This window comes from Cladosporium halotolerans (assembly GCF_011745625.1).
Source record: "Cladosporium halotolerans strain TM138-S3 chromosome Unknown Sca7, whole genome shotgun sequence".
NCBI classification, from domain to species: Eukaryota; Fungi; Ascomycota; class Dothideomycetes; order Cladosporiales; family Cladosporiaceae; genus Cladosporium; species Cladosporium halotolerans.
The window spans coordinates 40,643-57,547 of NW_027191458.1; the positions used below are offsets into that span (position 1 = coordinate 40,643).

The following is a 16,905-nucleotide window of genomic DNA, read 5'->3' on the forward strand; positions in this document are numbered from 1 at the left end:
TGAAGCGCTCATGTGCCAACGCCGCCAGGCCGCATTTTACGGCCGAAAGCTTGCATTTCACCGACTTGACGCAGGCGCATCCTTTGCATAGTTGACCCTTGAGGACCAGGTATCGACCCGCTTCTTGCTTTGGGATTGGTATCACGCACGTAAATGGCTTAATGTTGCCCCGCCGGAAGTCGCTACTGTTTGCTTTCAGACACATGAAATGCATTTTACCCGTGAGATCGATATAGGTATCAAGCCGTTCCGGTAATGAATCTCGCCGATGTCAAAAGTTCACTTCAAAATAGCTGAAGAGGATAAAGCACTTGCAAGGCAATCTGACGGGTTCGTATTCAGGCTCTAGGGAGGCACTGATCCGACGAAAAACGTCACCATCATGTCCAAGAAGCGATCCGAGCCTGCCTCGACAGAATCCGTTGATGATGAGTCTTCAAATCGACTGACCGGCTGGAGGCAGCACTGTATCATCGCATCAGTCTTCATGGGCTTATTTCTCAGCTTTCTGGACACGACCATTGTCGCCGTGGCGCTACCGACCATCTCCGATCAATTCGGTGACTTTGAGCGGTCGAGCTGGGTCATCACAGCCTACTTACTAACCTACATGGCCTTCGGCATTATACTGGCCAGATTAAGTGACTTCTTCGGAAGCAAAGCTATCGAAGTCACATCACTGGTGCTCTTTCTGGTCTTTTCCATCGCCTGCGCCGTGAGCCAGAACATGTTCCAGCTCATAGTTTTCCGTGCCTTACAAGGCATTGGGGGCAGTGGCTTGTACTCCATGACGATGGTCATCAACCTCAGAATCGTCTCGCCGCGGAAGATGCCCTTGATGGCTGCCGTACTCTCCCTTGTCCAAGTGGTGTCTGGAGTTCTAGGTCCAGTCCTAGGAGGAGCAATGGCCCACAGCCGGACGTCCGATACATGGCGCTGGATTTTCTGGATCAACCTGCCGCTCGGAGGCGTGGCTTTAGCCACAATCATGGTTGCTTGGCCGCATGAGAAGGGGAAGAAAGTGCTAGCTAAGGCCGCACTGAGCAGTATTGATTTCCTGGGGGCTTTCCTCCTGTTAGCTTTTTCCATATTGCTTGTCTTCGCACTGGTAGAAGCAGGAACACGCGCATACTCATGGGGGAGCGCAGCAATCATCGTCTCTCTCGTGCTGTCGGGGCTCTCTTTGGTTGTCTTCGTGGCGTGGCAAGAGATTCTCACGAGGAGGCCGACATGGTCAGTCGAAGGCATCTTCCCGCTCGAAGTGGTGAAGATGAGAGTCATGGGCTCGACAATACTGTAAGTGCACCTTTTCGATCACCAGCAAAACCATCTGACCTCGCCAGCGTGACCCTTCTCACCGGATTCGTGTTCTACATCGCCGTTGTCCACATCCCAGAACGCTTCCAGGTCGTCTCTGGCGACAACGCTGTAATCGCCGGTGTCAAATTCCTTCCCATGATGGCCGGCTCTGCCGTCGGATCCTTCGTTGCAGGGGCTGTGAATCAAAGGCGAAATCTCACCTCTCCCATCATCGTGATAGCAACGGCTTTGCAAGTGCTCGGATATGGCCTGATGAGCAGCTTAGGAGATGACATCGGCACGCCAAAGGCGACTTACGGCTACCAAGTACTTGTTGGGCTCGGTTTCGGTCTGAGCATTGCCAGCGCGACGATCATGGTCCAGATCAACCTAACATCGCGGCCACAGTTCATGGGTGAGTTTCACCGGACGAATAGCATAGTAGAGACGATACTAATTCAACACAGCTGCGACACAAGGCGCCCTGACCCAGGTCCGCTCTCTTGGCGGCAGCATCGGGCTCGCCATAGCTGTCATCGTGCTGAACGCGGAGATCAGGTCCTCAGCTGTGCTCACTGATGCGCTGTCGTCGGACCAGCTTGATGCCTTGTACAGGTCCCCTCTAGTCATTAAGACGTTCAGTGTCGCTCAGCAAAGCCTAGTCGCCCATATTCATGCTCACGTGTTTGTACAGCAGATGCGCGTGGCGACTTACATCATTGCGGCAGGCTTTCTCGTGAGCCTTTTGGCCTTGGAAAGTAAGCCAGTTCAACCTGCGATCAGACAGCAATCGAATGAGGAGACGGCGCCAACTCAGGAAGTCGCTACGGCACAGCGGTCGGAAGAATCATCCGCATCGCAAAAGTGAAGTGTCTGAAACGAAATTCATAAGACCGGGGCATCGCTTCAACAGTCCATCATCCTGCTCACCCTCCCAAAGCTCCAAAGGATATCTCGGATGCTCCACGTTCCTAGCTGATCTGATCTGCTCTCCCCATCATCCTGCTCACCCTCCCAAAGCTCAAAAGGATATCTCGGATGCTCAAAGGGAGGGCAAAAGACTATGTTGATGAGAGTGGGATTCGAACCCACGCCCTTTCGGACTAGCGATTGTGGTTATGTCGAAGACAAGACCTTAAGCTAGCGCCTTAGACCGCTCGGCCATCTCACCGGTGATTTGGATGAAGGGGTGAGGCATTGTGTCAAATATAAAGCTGTGTTATCTTGGCTACCCATCACGGTGAACCAAAGGCTATGATTCGAAAAGGCCTAGACTTGACCTCGGGAGTCAACAAGTCTCTAGGCAGTGCTCATAATTCTGAACCCAATCATAGTCGATGAAGCGGCCGTGGTGTGCATTTTGACACCAATCCTTGTCCTGCTGAGTTTCCTCCAAGTTCAACATCGTTCTTCACAAGTCACAGGATAGCCAACCATACGAAGCAAGTAGCATCGCGTGAGACTTTTCGCTTGAAAAATGACGACGTGAGTGTCGATCCTCCACGCTAGAGAGCGTCGGGGTTTGGTCGTCCAGCGCGCCGTTCATCGGAGTCAGGCCGAGAGGCCGACGTGAAAATTGTTGCGACAATGGCATTCCCAAGAAGCAATAGCAATAGTCGTGACCATTCCATTAATCCTCTCTTACAAATCATCCGTCAAATCCTCCATCAATCCCTCCGTGTGATTGTTTTCTGGGTTAAATCTCTACATCGAGAAGCACAACTTTCCGCCGCCGACGACTTCTGCCGAAAACGGTCGTCGGGGCCCGCCAGCTTTTTCGCTCGCCGCAGAGACGGGAACATCACCCTCGTCACAGAGAAGCCGCGGAATCTCGCCCCATAGCCTGCCAGCACATATTACTTTTTAGTGTGTCGCCCTTGACCGCTTCCCTAACCTCCAAGAAATTCGACACACATGCATACTATCCGGGAGGAATCAGAGAAAACGGACCCGCAGCATAAAGTGCCCAAGCGATTGCAGGCGCGTTCCGGACCTGGCCTCAACATCCGGATGACGACGCTTACACTCTTCGGGCCCATTGCCCGGCAAAGGGTGAACGACAAGCAGCCGCCCAAGGCTCTCGATGATCTGGACGTCGAGCGATGCGCGGCCCTTCACAACACCCTGCTCCTCTATGGATGGGTATGCAGTGGCAAGCGAATCCCGCAGATGGAGAAGAAATCTTGGTGGAGTCGACACGGTAATGACTCTCTCAAGAAACTCTTACGGCCTACGGTAGTACGCTACCTATCCAAAGTGTTCGACGTGCCTGGCCACAATTTCTTCTACCACGTTTCTGGACTCGCCGCTCCAAAGGACATTCTGCAGCTCGGCGAGGTGCTTGAGGACGAGGACCGCAGTGGACCTAACAAGGAGGAGAAGTATCGCTTCATAGTCCTCTACAACACCTCGCGTGACCATGTCAGCCATCCTGCGGGAATCGTTTACGATCAGCAAGAGCACCGTGCGATCTTTATGCCGACCTACAACCACATCTTCAATCTCAAGGATCGCTCATTACCCTGGCAACCTCTCGAGAGCATACTGAGCGCCTACATCGACATGGTCGAAGCGGAGAAGGCCATCGCTCTGCACGACACCGTCGGTCAGGCCGCCGAGGGGCCCGAAACCGAGATCAAAATGGGCAACGACCGCGTGCAGTACAAGTCGCGACCCTGGGTATTGCAAGCCTACACCAAGGGCGATCTTGAAGCATGCCTCAACACTTGGCTCAAGCTTGTCCAAGCAATAGAACGACGCGCCGACCCCACAGGCTCCAAGCACAACCCGGAGGACGACGACGAGCCGCTGGCGTCTCGGACTGCCTTGAACGTGGCTGGTATTCCCAAAGGCTTCGCGTACGACCTCCTCTCGCACGCAAACTACTCTCACATCTGGTATGTAGCACCTGGCGTGCGACTGCCGAAGGTGGAAGAGTTCCTCAACCAGCCCTTCAAGAAGATTCTCAAGCAGTACCCGAAAGAGACGGAAGGCATGAAGATGCCCTTCCTCTTCTTGCGCGCCACAGGCGAAGTGTCTGCCAAAGAGGCCAAGTTCCGTTGGCCTTTCTCGACGCTCGAGTCGGTGCCGTGCGGCCTCTACCTTGACGCGTTCCCCAACGCCCAAAACCCGTTCGAGGACGCGTGCAGGTTCGTGCTCCCCATCAAGCTTGGCGGCAACCGCTATGCGCGGACGGCCGACTTCAAGCCTATCATCCGCTCGCACAGTGACTTGTACCAGACCGGTATCAACCCGTTTGTCATGAGGCATGGACCCAAGCTGGTAGCGATCTTGGAGAACTGGCTGGAGCACATCGAGAGAGGCCATTGGCAGGTCGACGAGAAGGGTGTAGTCGGAGGTATTGATGGTGAGTCTGCCGCATCCAGAGTCTGTAATTGCACCACTAACACCCTTCACAGTGTGGAAAGAGGCCGACACGCGACAGAACTGGTGGCGTTATCAGGCAAAGCATCTTCTCATTTGAGGTTGATGCGTTTCATTTGGCAAATAGGGGAGAGAGAGGCAGGCGGACAGTCTATTTGCATTTTGCGAGGCGTCCAGAAAGCGGGTCTGGGTCTCATCTTTGCAATCTCTGTGTTTCGCAAGCAGCAGCGTGGCACCCAAACGAAAAGCAACAATTCATGACGAAGCGTGGGCGCATCACGGCATTTTACGGAACGAGGACATTATTGTAGATACCTTACGGTCTGAGCCACAACGGCAAATGTAATGATAATATTGGGCGACTCGATTTTCCTGAAGAGGGCCACGGCGCGTGTGAGAAATGTTCCAAAATCCTGGGCTCAGGGTTGGAAAGAAACGGAGCCTCAGGTGGAGCCTCAGGTAGCAGTCTAGACCTCATGTCCTGTGTACGCCTGTACATATGCGAGAATATCAGCATCGCATCCACACATTTCCTAGTGTCCCCTGTTGCCCAGGTCTTGGCTTGTGAGTTTCCCATTGTCCCAAGACACCATCATCCGACAATACCGATAGCCGCGGAGCACGCACCGAAAGCCCACGACTCTGTCTGGCTCAGCGCCTTACTTCACGGCCCGACCCTGTCTCTCCGCCCTCTGGCCGGCACCGCGATGGAGGTGGCGGTGCGATGCGAGTTCTGGTTGGACTACGGTGTCGGAGAACCTGGCGAACACAAACCTTGTGATCCTCATCACGGAGCTGCGGAACGCGGGCGACATCTGCATGGTTATCTCAAATTCCATCATGGACTCATCAACCCCCTCATCAACCCCCTGCAATCCGACCATCCGTGCCGTCCTGATCACAATCCACGCAATGCAGCTCTACTTGAGACGTGAGGGCTCGGTTACAGATGACTATGCCAGCAATTTATTGCATGCGAGTACGTAAAGTATTCTAGACTGTGCCATCGGGCTCGCTTGCCTAGGCAACACAATAATAGCTGCCCATCAGCCACGCCGATACGAGGTTCGCCTATCAACCATTGGCAAGGCGCGGTACTCCTGCCCTACGCTACTGCCTGGCGCGCCACGCGTGCCTGGGCCAATGGCTGTATGGGAAGCCGCACGCGAGTCTGCACGTTTGGGGGATGACGTTGTTGGCATCTGAACGGGCGCATCGATCGGGGCCAAGTCCTGCAGAAGGCATGTGGCACATCGGGCCATGTGTATGGGTGTGCCAACTTCGAGCTTGCAGGTCGATACGAAACGCGGAAGAAAAGATACTCAAACTTCGTTTCGACCTTCATGCAGCGGGTCCGGTTCAGGGCGGCCCCCAGTTCAAGGCCAGAGCACTGAAGCAGAACGTGTGGCTCATGCCCATTGAAACGGTGCTGCCTGTGAGGGGCGGAGCATGGTCCGAGTGCGTGCGAATGGGCAGCAGCAGCCGGCGTATCAGGCGTGCGAGGCTGAGCGACCCTTTGTTTTCCTGCTGCCTGACGCGCGCGCATTGGTCCTCTCGAACCCTGCTAGTGGGGCACCGTGGGCAGGACCAAACGCGTTTCGCGACGACAGCCGCAATCGGCGATTGCTTGTACCCATCTTCGATCCCCGCGCCTGAGTTCGCATGATACTAAAGACAACACCATCGCTCGTTTCGCTCACCATCGCCGCATTATTGTCAAGCTTCTTGTCGTCGCCCAGCTGACGCGTGCTTTCCGTCGTCATTCCCGCGCCATCCCGCAGCCCTGTCCTTGGGAAGACTTGAGTTTCTACCGCAAACAAGAATGCCTCTCGCTGCACCCGCCGTCGAGCCCGCCTCACATCTCTGCTACTTCAGCTATAAGCGACCGGTGTATGACCACTCCCCAGTGGAGACTGCATTGTCAGACGCCACCTGCTCTCCCTCTGAAAGCCTATTTGAATCGGAACAACATCATCTCCTTCTGGCCCACACGGATCTCTCTGGATCTACCACCATGGCGACGGCCGACCTCCTCAAGTTGCAAACAGCAGCCGCCCACGGGACACCAATCAGGCCCCGTCCAGTACCGCAGCAGAACCTGCTTCAAGTCACCAGCGACGATTCGTCTTCGTCCTCCTCTTCGTCCATGTCCATGGACGCTTATTCTGCACCCGAGATTGCACGTTGCTCAAGGTGCCAACGTACCCCCAGCCACGACACCAAGACGGGCAAGTCAAACATGGTCCAGTACGGTCTCAACCTGTGGTATTGCTCGCGTTGTGCGAGCATGGTGGGCTTCACGGATCGCTGAGACGCCGAGCCGATCAGCCGTGTCGAAGTGACACCGGCAACACGAACTATTCAATTTGAGCCAGCCTTGTGCAATCTGTTGCACGCACACCTTTACTCAGTCAGCTGAGTCAAGTAGGCGGCTCATAATACCGCCAGAGACGACGCTCAACACCGCCCATACACCTTGAGACCCCTGGAAGCTCACCAGAGAGACTGCACAACCAAATGCATTAGGCCTCACGTCCGGCCCACACGACTCGATGGAGGCGAGCCACACATAGGTTCGGCTCGCTAGCAGTAGCATGACACCCATCACTGGCACTCAGTGCGGGATGATGGAAGAAGGAAGGAATAAGAGAGATGAGACGATGAGTTCTTTAGCACGACCGCGACGAGCATATTATGATACCCCACAGAGCTCGACACGGAGTTTTTTGTAGAACATTATGTAACGATACAAAGCTGCAGCATTATGATTATATCGATATCATCATTGAGGCCACCTCCCTTTTGTCTGATTGATTTGTTTGCATTTCGCATGACAAGTCCACGGTGGCGTAGCACTTTCAAACAATACCGAGTGGACGTATGTTGCCTCATGGCGAACGCGAACTCGAACTCTACTCTATGATGTGACACATCAAAAGTATGCCACCAAGATCTCCACGCCGTGCCTTTTGCGTTACAATTCCGCTCATGATGGGGATTGCCCTAACCCTAACCCTTCCGTTCACGAGCCCAGATTGACTTGGAGTTTGAAACGCTATTACTTTCGTTTTCAGAACACATCGGGAGATCTTTTCTTTCGCGGTATCGTACTGAAGCTCACAATAATTCCGTAGGAATAATGGGCGCGTATTCATTGCGAAGAACCGTGTTGCCTTTCCTGTGATGTCTTGGCGAACCTTTCTTTCGACTGATAAACAGTGGATCACGGGAGTCTCTCGTTCGGTTTCTAGTTGCACAGCCCTGCGATCCATATTTCAGAACATGTGATATATCATTACGATCAAAGTTTTATGTTCAAGCGATCAGGATGTAAATTTTGGGTGCCTCAGACGGAGATGCTGTCGCGGTCGTTTACAAGATGTCTCCCGTTGCTGGAGCGAGTGCGAGCGAAAGGAAGACCAAGCGCGCTTAACCCCAGGGAGGGCTCGGCACGTGTGAGCTCCCCACTTTTTCGAACTCACCTACGGCCGAGGCGCCGAGGTTACCACATCTCGCGGGGAGAGGCCGGGGTGGACGAGGCCGAGTTTGGAAACAGTTCCCTCGCGACCTCACTTACGCTTCCATTTCCCATCATCAGGAAGCATTCTCCAAACGAAGCAGTGAGGTACTGCCCACGTGAAATCAAGCACCATGTCCGACCCAACCGCCGAACCCGGAGCGCCCGTCGAGAACCAAGCCGACGCCATCCCTCCGGCTCGCGACAACAGCATTGCGAAAGAAGTCGAGAAGAGAGCGCCCAGACTGGTCGACATCGCTAGGACGCCGGACAAGATCATCCTGCGATTGAACAAGTGTGTCTTCCCAGTCTCCAAGCCGAAATACATAACAGAGCTACCCATCTAACCGACCCTCCAGACTCCTCGCCGCCCCCGGCGGTCTCAGCGCCTTCCTCTCCACCTTCAACTACACCCTCTACCTCCTCACCTTCCTCGAGCTCAAGTCGCAACCCCTCCAAGCCCGCATCGCGCAACGCCTAGGAAAAGCCGCCGCCGCACCCCGCGCCGGGCCCTCGCCCATCGCCTCGCTCGCCACCCTCCTCTCCAGCTGCCGCACGACGCTCCGCCTGCTCGGCGTCCCACCTCTCTACGCCTGGCTCCGCCAGCTCCTCCAGGGTCCCAAGCCCGGCCAGGACCGCGTGCTGTACGCCACGGCCCTCACGCAGTGCACCTTCTACCTGCTCTTCCAGAGCCTGGAGAACATCGCGCTGCTGACGGACCACAAGGTCCTCTCGCCGGCGCTGACGGCGCGCTTCAACAAGTCCGGCAGCACGGCGCGGATCTACATCTGGAGCTACCGGGCGTGGTTCGCGGGCGTGGTGTGCGACTTCGTGCGGCTGGGCCGCGAGGCGCAGCTGGAGAGGGCGAAGCGCGCAAAGAGGTCGGAGGGCGAGAAGGGCGGCGTGAGTGTGCTGGAGGAAGACCAGAAGGCTGACGCGAAGTGGTGGGCGGAGGCGGTTGTGCCGGCCAGCTGGTTCCCGATGGCGCTGCACTTTGCGCTGGAGAACGGGCTGCCTGGGTTCAACTTGGGCGTGATGGGAATGGCGGGTGGGATCGCTGGACTGGGGAGGTTCGCGAGCTTGTGGGCGGCGACGGCTGAGTGAGAGAGGGAACGGGGATGGCTGACGAGGCGCGGAGATGGTCGAGTTGGATGATGGGTTGAGGCGCCAGCGAACGTCAGGGCAGCTTGTAGGGTCGCCATGGGGCGTTTTATCCAATGGTCGCGCAACCCTAATCCCGGTTCGCACGCGGCTTCAGATGACCAAGCCTTGTATGACGGTCCTGCGACAGACCGCCATCTTGTGAAGGATGCCAAATTCCGAGCGGTGAGGTGTAAAGTAATCAGGCTTCCTTTTGTGTATTCGGCCCTTTCGTTCCTTAAATGGACAAAATATTCCCTTTTGATGCTATGCACTGTTCCAATTTGAGGCCGGTTGTCATCGCCATATTCTGCTCCCTCACAGCACCCGCAGTTGCCCTAGCAAGCTCATCCGACTCTGTCCGATTCCGAAGCCATATGTGACCTCCCAAGTGCTGCGTGGATGCGAAGGCATGTCGTCGGCAGGCTGCTGCGGTAAGTATTTGATCTGCCGTGACGAAATACTATGAGTGATGGACTTGATTGCTGAGCTGTGCGGGAATAGCCTGGTGGGGCCTGAATATGTTCGGGTCCGATCTAGTCTGTCTGTCTTTCAACGACAGGTCAATTCTAGTGGTATGTCAAGGGAAGTCGAGGTCTTGATGTGAAGAGCGACACGAAAGGTCATAGTGAATGGAAATTAGAAGCTGAATCGTCCGATCCTTCTATTCTTTTCTGTACAATTATTCATAAGGCGTGACAGATCACATCAGATCAAGTCTCAACGCTCTCTCCGTTCCCCAGCTTCCCTCCAGCGGCCTTCTTCGGCACGACCTTCAGCGAAAAATCGACGTGCTTCGTGCCCTGGTGTATGCTCGATGAGCTGATCACGTCAATATCGTCGCAAACGTAGTCCTGGACATTCTCCGCCGTCAGGCCGCCGGAAACCTCAATCAGCGCTCTCGCCTTGTTGCCCCGACCCCACTTGTCCTTCAAGTTCTTCGAAGCAACCTTGACGCCGTCGCCGGTGAAGTTGTCCAGCATGACCACGTCCGCGCCCGCCTCGATGGCCGTGTTCGCCTCTTCCTCAGTCTGACACTCGACCTCCACCTTGATCGCAAACCCGCCCGAAGCCTTCGCGGCCGCGACAGCAGACGGTATCGAGCCGCCGCACGCCCAGATGTGGTTGTCCTTCAGCATCGTCATGGCGCTCAAGTCCTGCCTGTGCGGGTCGCAACCTCCAACGAGCATACCGTACTTCTCCACCAGCCGGAACCCAGGCGTCGTCTTCCTCGTGCCCGCCAGCGTGTTCTTGTACCCAGCATTCCGCAGCAGCGTCAGCATCTCATGACTCTTCGTCGCAATGCCCGAGCATCTCGCGAGCAAATTCAGCGCGACGCGCTCACCCAGCAGCAAATTCCTAACCGGCCCACGAACAATAGCGCAGCACTGCTTCTTCTCGCTAACGCCAACCTCCTCGCCCTCTTTCACCTGCCAGTCGACGGAGCAGTCGAGCTGGCGGAAGACCTCGTCGAAGAACGGGACGCCGGCGACGATGCCCTGGGACTTGGCGAGCAGGCGGGCTTCGGCGGGGTCATCGCCGACGACGAAGCCGCCGTAGTCGAAGCTGGGAGTGTCTTCCTCGAGCCAGAGAGTGATGTGTTTGCGCCAGGAAGGTGGGAGGAGGTGTGCGGGGTTGCCGTGGACGGGGGCGCCTTCGGTGACGGGCATGATTGCTGGTGTCAGAGAGGAAGATTCGTAGAGTAGAGGATCTTGGTGAAGTCGTCAGAGACTATTGTGGTGCATGACGAGTGCATTAGCCGACGTGATATTTTGTCGGACCGCTTACTGATCGCATCCGACAGCGGAGGAGGACGGCGGGGCACACGCGCGCTCCCCGCTGTGGAGAGAGCGGGCTCCACTTCACGTCTTGGGCCTCGTGGCTAGAACTGACCATCTCACGGACCGCACATGAAACGACGGACGCGTTCTACTTCACATGACTAGACAATGTTTCTGGAAGAGCTCGAGCCAGCACGATGGCGGTTTCAGAGCACGTGGAGTTTCCTGTCCTCGTTTGGTAATGGCCGCCAATTGACGCGCCACTGGCAATCGCTTGCATTGACATGTTGCTGATGAACGACTAAAAACACCAAGGAATCTTCTGAGCCTGGTCCTTTGCTATGGGCAAACCTCGCGCCCCTGGCCTCGCTTTTCTGCACCTGAGACTTTGCTCTCACAGAACCGTTTATCCTCTCTAAGCAAGACCGAACCACTTCATATCTTGAGCGCTGCATCACAAAGTCAGCCAAAAGAACTCCCGCCAACGAACCAGAAAATCGCGAACTCACCCATTCATCGGGACAGTGTGTCCAACATTTTGCGCATAGATACCCTGGACGGTACCGAGCGGGTTCTGCGAGTCAACGCCCCAAGTCTGCGTCGTGTATCCGCTCTGGGGGAAACCCTGCTGCGTCTTCTCGGGCTTGCTCGCATCGAAGCCGAAAACGCCGGTCCACTCCTTAACGGTCTCCTGGTAGTTCTGCGGACGGAGGGTGGTGTCGGCGCTGCCGTGGTAGACCTGGAAGCGAGGACGAGAGCCGGTGTAGCCAGGGTACATGTCCTTGACCGTCTTGGCCCAGTAGTCGGCGGAGGCCTTGACGTTGCCCTGGGCGCAGGTGGAGTTCCAGCCGTTGACCTGGTTGCTGGCGGACATGAAGCAGCCGGCGGGGACGCCGGAGTAGGCGGTGGCGGCCTTGAACATGCCGGGGTAGGTGGCGGCCATGACGTTCTGATTGGAGAGATTGGTTAGCTTGCAGGTTGCGGGTGAGGTGAGATGAGATGGGATGTTCGCTTACGGTCATCATGGCGCCGGAGCTGCTTCCAGTGACGAAGACGCGGCTGGAGTCAGCCTTGTACTTGCCGAGAGTGTAGGTGACCATGTTGGCGATGGAGTTGCTGTCGCCGCCGCCATTGTGGGTCAGGGCAGACTTGGACGAGACGTCCCAGCAAGTGCCCTGGTACGGGGATTCCGGGTAGATGACGATGAAGCCGTACTGGTCGGCGAGCTTGGCGTACGGAGAGCCAGTGTAGTAAGCCTGGGCAGTACCAGAGCAGTAGTGGATGGCAACGACGACGGGAGGCTTCGCAGCAAGCTTGTCGGGCACGTAGATGTACATCTTCGTCTGTCATTGGACGTCAGTATCGGCATTTTCACATCAGGGCTGGCGACTAGGATGACGAACGTTGGACGGGTTGGAACCATAGTTGGTCACCTGCTGCAGCGAAGCACCAATGGAGCTGCCGACAAGCGCGAGAGCGGAGGCGAAAATGGACAATCTCATGGTGTCAATAATCGATGCTATGAGGGTTTCTTAGGGCAAAGGATGGAAAGGATCGAGGGCATGGTATCTGGGCCGTACAAGCTTTTAAGAAGCATTTTGCTTAGTTCGACTCAGTCGTCTGGGTCGCTTAGAGAATTTGAGCGTGCGTACGTGCTTGCGTTTGGCATTTATTGCTTGAAACATGCTATAGTGCTTAGTGGCACGGAGGTTGGCCGTCCGCTTTTAGGCGCGTCAAAGTCGACGTCGGTGCGTTGCCTGTTGTGTGTTTCTGAGACCGATTGGTGGAGTTGAACGTCGCTCCTACCGGCGTCTTTCGGCTACCTAAGAAATGTCGGGCCCTTGAGATGCAAAATTACTCAAGTGCATGTGTAACTGCCGATCGAATGCATCCACATCGTCGGCACGCGCTGTGTGACGGTGAATGGAAAGGTGCTGGGCATGTATGGTTGTCCAGGCATCACGGTTCAAGCATCGAAGATGTCGACTTGTAGGCTTCTTGCTTCGACGACGGGTAGAGTTAACAATAACCTTCAATTATCAGTCCTAAGGCCGACTTATGTCTTTCATTTTCTTTATAGTAATATACAACATCGGTCAAAACGTCTAAATGCTTTTAGATAGGCGCTTTTACCATGTAACAAGCCGAGATGGTATCCAAACCCCACCGATCCCTCACACCCGCCTCTTCAACAAAGGTATCTACAAGTACTTGTTCTCCTTCAACCAAGCCTCAACGTCCTTCGCATCCCTCTCCAACCAACCAATCTTCGCCTTGACAGCATCCACGCTCTGCGCAAGGTTTCGCTCGAAACCCTTCGTGCTCTTGCCCTCAAAGAAACTCTGCACGTCCTGCAGCTGCTCCTTCTTTGTGAAACCGCTGCTCGCCATGGCGACGACGGAGCCCAGCAGCGTGAAGCTGGGCGGCATCTTCTTGACGAGCACCTCCCAGTTCTCCTTGACCCAGGCCCAGAAAGCCTCCATACCAGGCGCGTGGGCGCGGAGGCCTGCGAGAGGCAGGTAGACGTCCTGGTCCTTGACGTGCTTGGAGAGGGAGTAAGCCAGGGTGCGCTGGATGAGCTCGGGCTGCTGGGCGCGGCCGAGGGAGCGCAGGGCGGCGTTGCGCTCGTCGGCGTTGGCGGCGGTCTCGTACTCCTTGACGAGGACGTTATACTCCTTCTCACCACCGTACTTGAGGACGACGGCGTAGACGCTGGCGCGGAGGTTGGGGTGCAGAGCTTGGCGATCCCCAGCGGCGAACTTCTCGAACATCTCGAAAGCGGCGGCCTTGGTCTTCTCATCGCCGGCGCCGGCGGAGGCGCCGAAGAGGAGAGCCTTGAACTGCTGCTCGATGTGGCCGTCAGTATCCTTGAAGGTCCAGCCGAGCTTGTGGGCTTTGTTGGCGACAAGGTCGCGCTGGAAGGCACGGAGGGCGTCTTGTGTCTTTTGATCCTCGAAGAGCCAGGCGTTGCGGACGGTGCCGACACGGGCGGTGATCTCATCCCAGACGACGAAGTCGGGCTCGGTGTCGAATGACTTGAGGAGGGAGAGAAGGCCGGAGGTCTTCTGGTAGCCGGCGGCAGAGAGAGCGCCAGCGTCGGCGATCATACCAGCGCGGTCCTCAACAGTGAGAAGACCAGCCTTGGCGTTCTCACCGAGCTTCTGCAGACGGTGGGCAGGGTAGGAAGTGCGGTAGATGCCGCTGTGGTCGGCGTTGAGCTTGTAGAAGTCGAGGTCAGGGACCTTGAATGAGTCCTCACGCTTGTTGAGGGTGAGCTCCTCGTTGACGCCGTCCTTGGTACGAAGGCCGAGGAAGACCGGGAAGAGGGTCTTATCCTCTTCGGGCTTCACGTCAGCTGTGCGCAGGAAACGGTTCTGCTTGACCTGGATGGATGACTCCTTCTCGTTCTCGCTGACGGTCACAACAGGGAAACCGACGTTCTTTGTCCAAATGTCCGCAACGCGCTCCACGTCCTTGCCGCTGGCGTCGCTGAGGGCAGCCCACAGGTCACCAGTCTGAGTGTTGCCGTATGCGTGCTTCTTCAAGTAACGGCGGATACCCTCCATGAAGACATCCTCGCCAAGGTATTTCGAGATCATACGGAGAACGCAAGAGCCCTTAGAGTAAGAGATGGCATCGAAGATCTGGTTGATCTCGTCGGCGCGCTTGACAGGGACCTCGATGGGGTGGGAGCTGCGGAGGGAGTCGAGGCCGAGAGCGGACTGCAGATTGTCGGTGACGTAGCCCTCCCACACCTTCCACTCGGGGTAGAAGATGTTGCAAGAGTACCAGGACATCCATGTGGCGAAACCCTCGTTCAACCAGAGGCCATCCCAGAAGTCCATGGTCACGAGGTTACCGAACCACTGGTGAGCAAGCTCGTGCTGGACGACTTCGGCAATGCGCTGCTTCGTAGATGCACTGCTAGTCTTCTCGTCGAGAAGCAGGTCAACCACACGGTAAGTGACAAGACCCCAGTTCTCCATGGCACCAGCTGAGAAATCGGGAATGGCAACCATGTCCATCTTGGGGAGGGGGAACTTGCTGTCGAACTGCTCCTCGTAGAACTTCAGAGTCTTGGCCGCAAGCACGGCAGAGAAGTGACCGTGGTCGATGTTCTTGTCGGGAGTGCAGAAGACACGGACGGGCAGGCGGAACTCATTGGTCTCGTAGACCTTGAGCTCGCCGACGATGAAAGCCAAGAGGTAGGTGGACATCAGCGGGGTCTTGTTGAAAGTGACAGCCTTGCGGCCCTCACCAGCCTTCTTCTCGTGAGCGACGTCCATGTTGCTCAAGCAAGTCATCTTGTCGTCAGCGATGAGGGTGACGGTGTAGGCGGCCTTGAGCGCAGGCTCGTCGAAACAAGGGAAGGCTCTGCGGGCATCGGTGGGCTCCATCTGAGTGGTGGCCATGTAGGCATCCTCGCCATTGGGTCCCTTGTAGGATGACCGGTAGAAACCAGCCATGTTGTCGTTCAGCGTACCGGTGAACTTCAGAGACAGAGTTGCCTTGTTGCCAGCGGGGATCGACTCGTCGAAGTCGATCTTGGTTGTTTGGGAGTCCTCATCGAACTGAAGCTTGGGAGACGAGCTGACAGTCTTGGAGCCGCATGTTATCTCGGTCTTGTGAATGTCCAGCTCAAGGGTGTTGAGCGAGATGCTCTTGGTATCCTCGACCACGTCCAGCTCAATCTCGACGTATCCGTCATATTTGAAAGTCTTGAAGTCAGGCTCGAGGGTCAGGTTGTAGTGCAAGGGCTTGACGTTCTTGGGCAGGACCTCGCGACCCTTGGCGATGTCCATGCTGGAGTCGGCGACGTCGATCTCGCGCTGATGACGGCACATGGTTCTTCGGTGCGAGCAGTGTCTTCTGGTGGCAGGCAGCGGGCGGTGGTTGACGAGGCGGTTGTTGGAGGGGTAGTGGCGGTGCTTGGCAGAGAGTGGATCGCGGTGCAGCGAGGGCGCTGACCGCTGGTCGACGGTGGAGCTCGATGGAAAGGCAAAGGTGGAGGCTAGCGATGCCCGCGAGTGGAAGGCAGCGGTCGGCCTGGACGAGCGCAGCAGCGGCCGGGCGGCGTGCGCCAGACGCGGGCGGGCGAAGGATCTCATCCAAGAGGCCTTCGGTAGGGAGCGAGTGTATACAGAGGAGGAGGAGGAGGAGTGATGGACGAACGCAGGGTCATGTGACGGCCGCCGTCTGCGAATTCCATCTCGTCTTCTTCGTCGCTTCGGGCGCGGCGTGCGCGAGCCTCGCAGGCGCGCACAGACTCTGGGGTGCCTGGCAGCCTCGCGGCGATCGACGACGGCGTCGCCGACTGCTTGGACCCGCGCGGCCGCCCATCGACCCCACCATGTCACGTGGATGATCGCATTGCTCTTTCCGCGCTCCACCACCGCGGGCCAGGCGTGCCAGGCCAGCACGGCCAGGTGCGAGGGGGCTGTGCCTGCAGCCACCGGTGGAGGGTCAACGGGCGGTTGTTTGCTTGCATCTGTGCTTTCACCTGCCTGCTGCTTGTTACTGGCCAGGCACGTGAGGCGCCCAGGCGCTACGTCACTTGTGCTCGCCCTTGCCCGGTTTCGAATGGAGCTTCCAGGCCATGCGTTGGAGCTTCCCAGATACGCCCTGCGTCCACCTTTAAAAGACCCCTCTTGACCCTTCTTGACGACCCTTCCTCTCACAACAACAAACTCTCTCACACCCAGAACAAGTAAGCCCTCACGCGACACAGCCAAACCGCTGCAGCTCCTGTGCTAACAACAACCCACAGCACACACACACAAACCA

The 16,905-nt window shown here is 56.5% G+C and overlaps 7 protein-coding genes across 7 annotated transcripts; 4 read left to right on the forward strand and 3 right to left on the reverse strand.

Moving 5' to 3' along the window:
• Positions 1–382: 382 nt before the first annotated feature.
• Positions 383–2,301, forward strand: WHR41_02760 (uncharacterized protein; the record flags this gene model as incomplete). Its single annotated transcript, XM_069371366.1, has 3 exons — positions 383–1,296; positions 1,344–1,714; positions 1,767–2,301. 3 exons carry the CDS (start codon positions 383–385, stop codon positions 2,165–2,167), a joined length of 1,686 nt encoding a protein of 561 aa, XP_069231539.1. The 3' UTR covers positions 2,168–2,301.
• Positions 2,302–3,182: 881 nt separating this feature from the next.
• Positions 3,183–5,050, forward strand: WHR41_02761 (uncharacterized protein). Its single transcript, XM_069371367.1, has 2 exons — positions 3,183–4,666; positions 4,719–5,050. The coding sequence occupies exons 1-2, from the start codon at positions 3,214–3,216 to the stop codon at positions 4,781–4,783; spliced, it is 1,518 nt and encodes a 505-aa protein (XP_069231538.1). The 5' UTR covers positions 3,183–3,213; the 3' UTR covers positions 4,784–5,050.
• Positions 5,051–6,505: 1,455 nt separating this feature from the next.
• WHR41_02762 (uncharacterized protein) lies at positions 6,506–6,994 on the forward strand (the record flags this gene model as incomplete). The annotated part of the gene is made up of 1 exon (XM_069371368.1): positions 6,506–6,994. The coding sequence occupies one exon, from the start codon at positions 6,506–6,508 to the stop codon at positions 6,992–6,994; it is 489 nt and encodes a 162-aa protein (XP_069231541.1).
• Positions 6,995–8,198: 1,204 nt separating this feature from the next.
• Positions 8,199–9,610, forward strand: WHR41_02763 (uncharacterized protein). The gene is made up of 2 exons (XM_069371369.1): positions 8,199–8,495; positions 8,560–9,610. The coding sequence occupies exons 1-2, from the start codon at positions 8,335–8,337 to the stop codon at positions 9,302–9,304; spliced, it is 906 nt and encodes a 301-aa protein (XP_069231540.1). The 5' UTR covers positions 8,199–8,334; the 3' UTR covers positions 9,305–9,610.
• A 443-nt stretch (positions 9,611–10,053) lies between these two features.
• WHR41_02764 (uncharacterized protein) lies at positions 10,054–11,010 on the reverse strand (the record flags this gene model as incomplete). The annotated part of the gene is made up of 1 exon (XM_069371370.1): positions 10,054–11,010. The coding sequence occupies one exon, from the start codon at positions 11,008–11,010 to the stop codon at positions 10,054–10,056; it is 957 nt and encodes a 318-aa protein (XP_069231543.1).
• Positions 11,011–11,414: 404 nt separating this feature from the next.
• WHR41_02765 (uncharacterized protein) lies at positions 11,415–12,623 on the reverse strand (the record flags this gene model as incomplete). Its single annotated transcript, XM_069371371.1, has 4 exons — positions 11,415–11,570; positions 11,631–12,070; positions 12,138–12,464; positions 12,525–12,623. 4 exons carry the CDS (start codon positions 12,621–12,623, stop codon positions 11,537–11,539), a joined length of 900 nt encoding a protein of 299 aa, XP_069231542.1. The 3' UTR covers positions 11,415–11,536.
• Positions 12,624–13,322: 699 nt separating this feature from the next.
• WHR41_02766 (uncharacterized protein) lies at positions 13,323–15,965 on the reverse strand (the record flags this gene model as incomplete). Its single annotated transcript, XM_069371372.1, has 1 exon — positions 13,323–15,965. The coding sequence occupies one exon, from the start codon at positions 15,963–15,965 to the stop codon at positions 13,323–13,325; it is 2,643 nt and encodes an 880-aa protein (XP_069231545.1).
• Between the last annotated feature and the right edge of the window lie 940 nt (positions 15,966–16,905).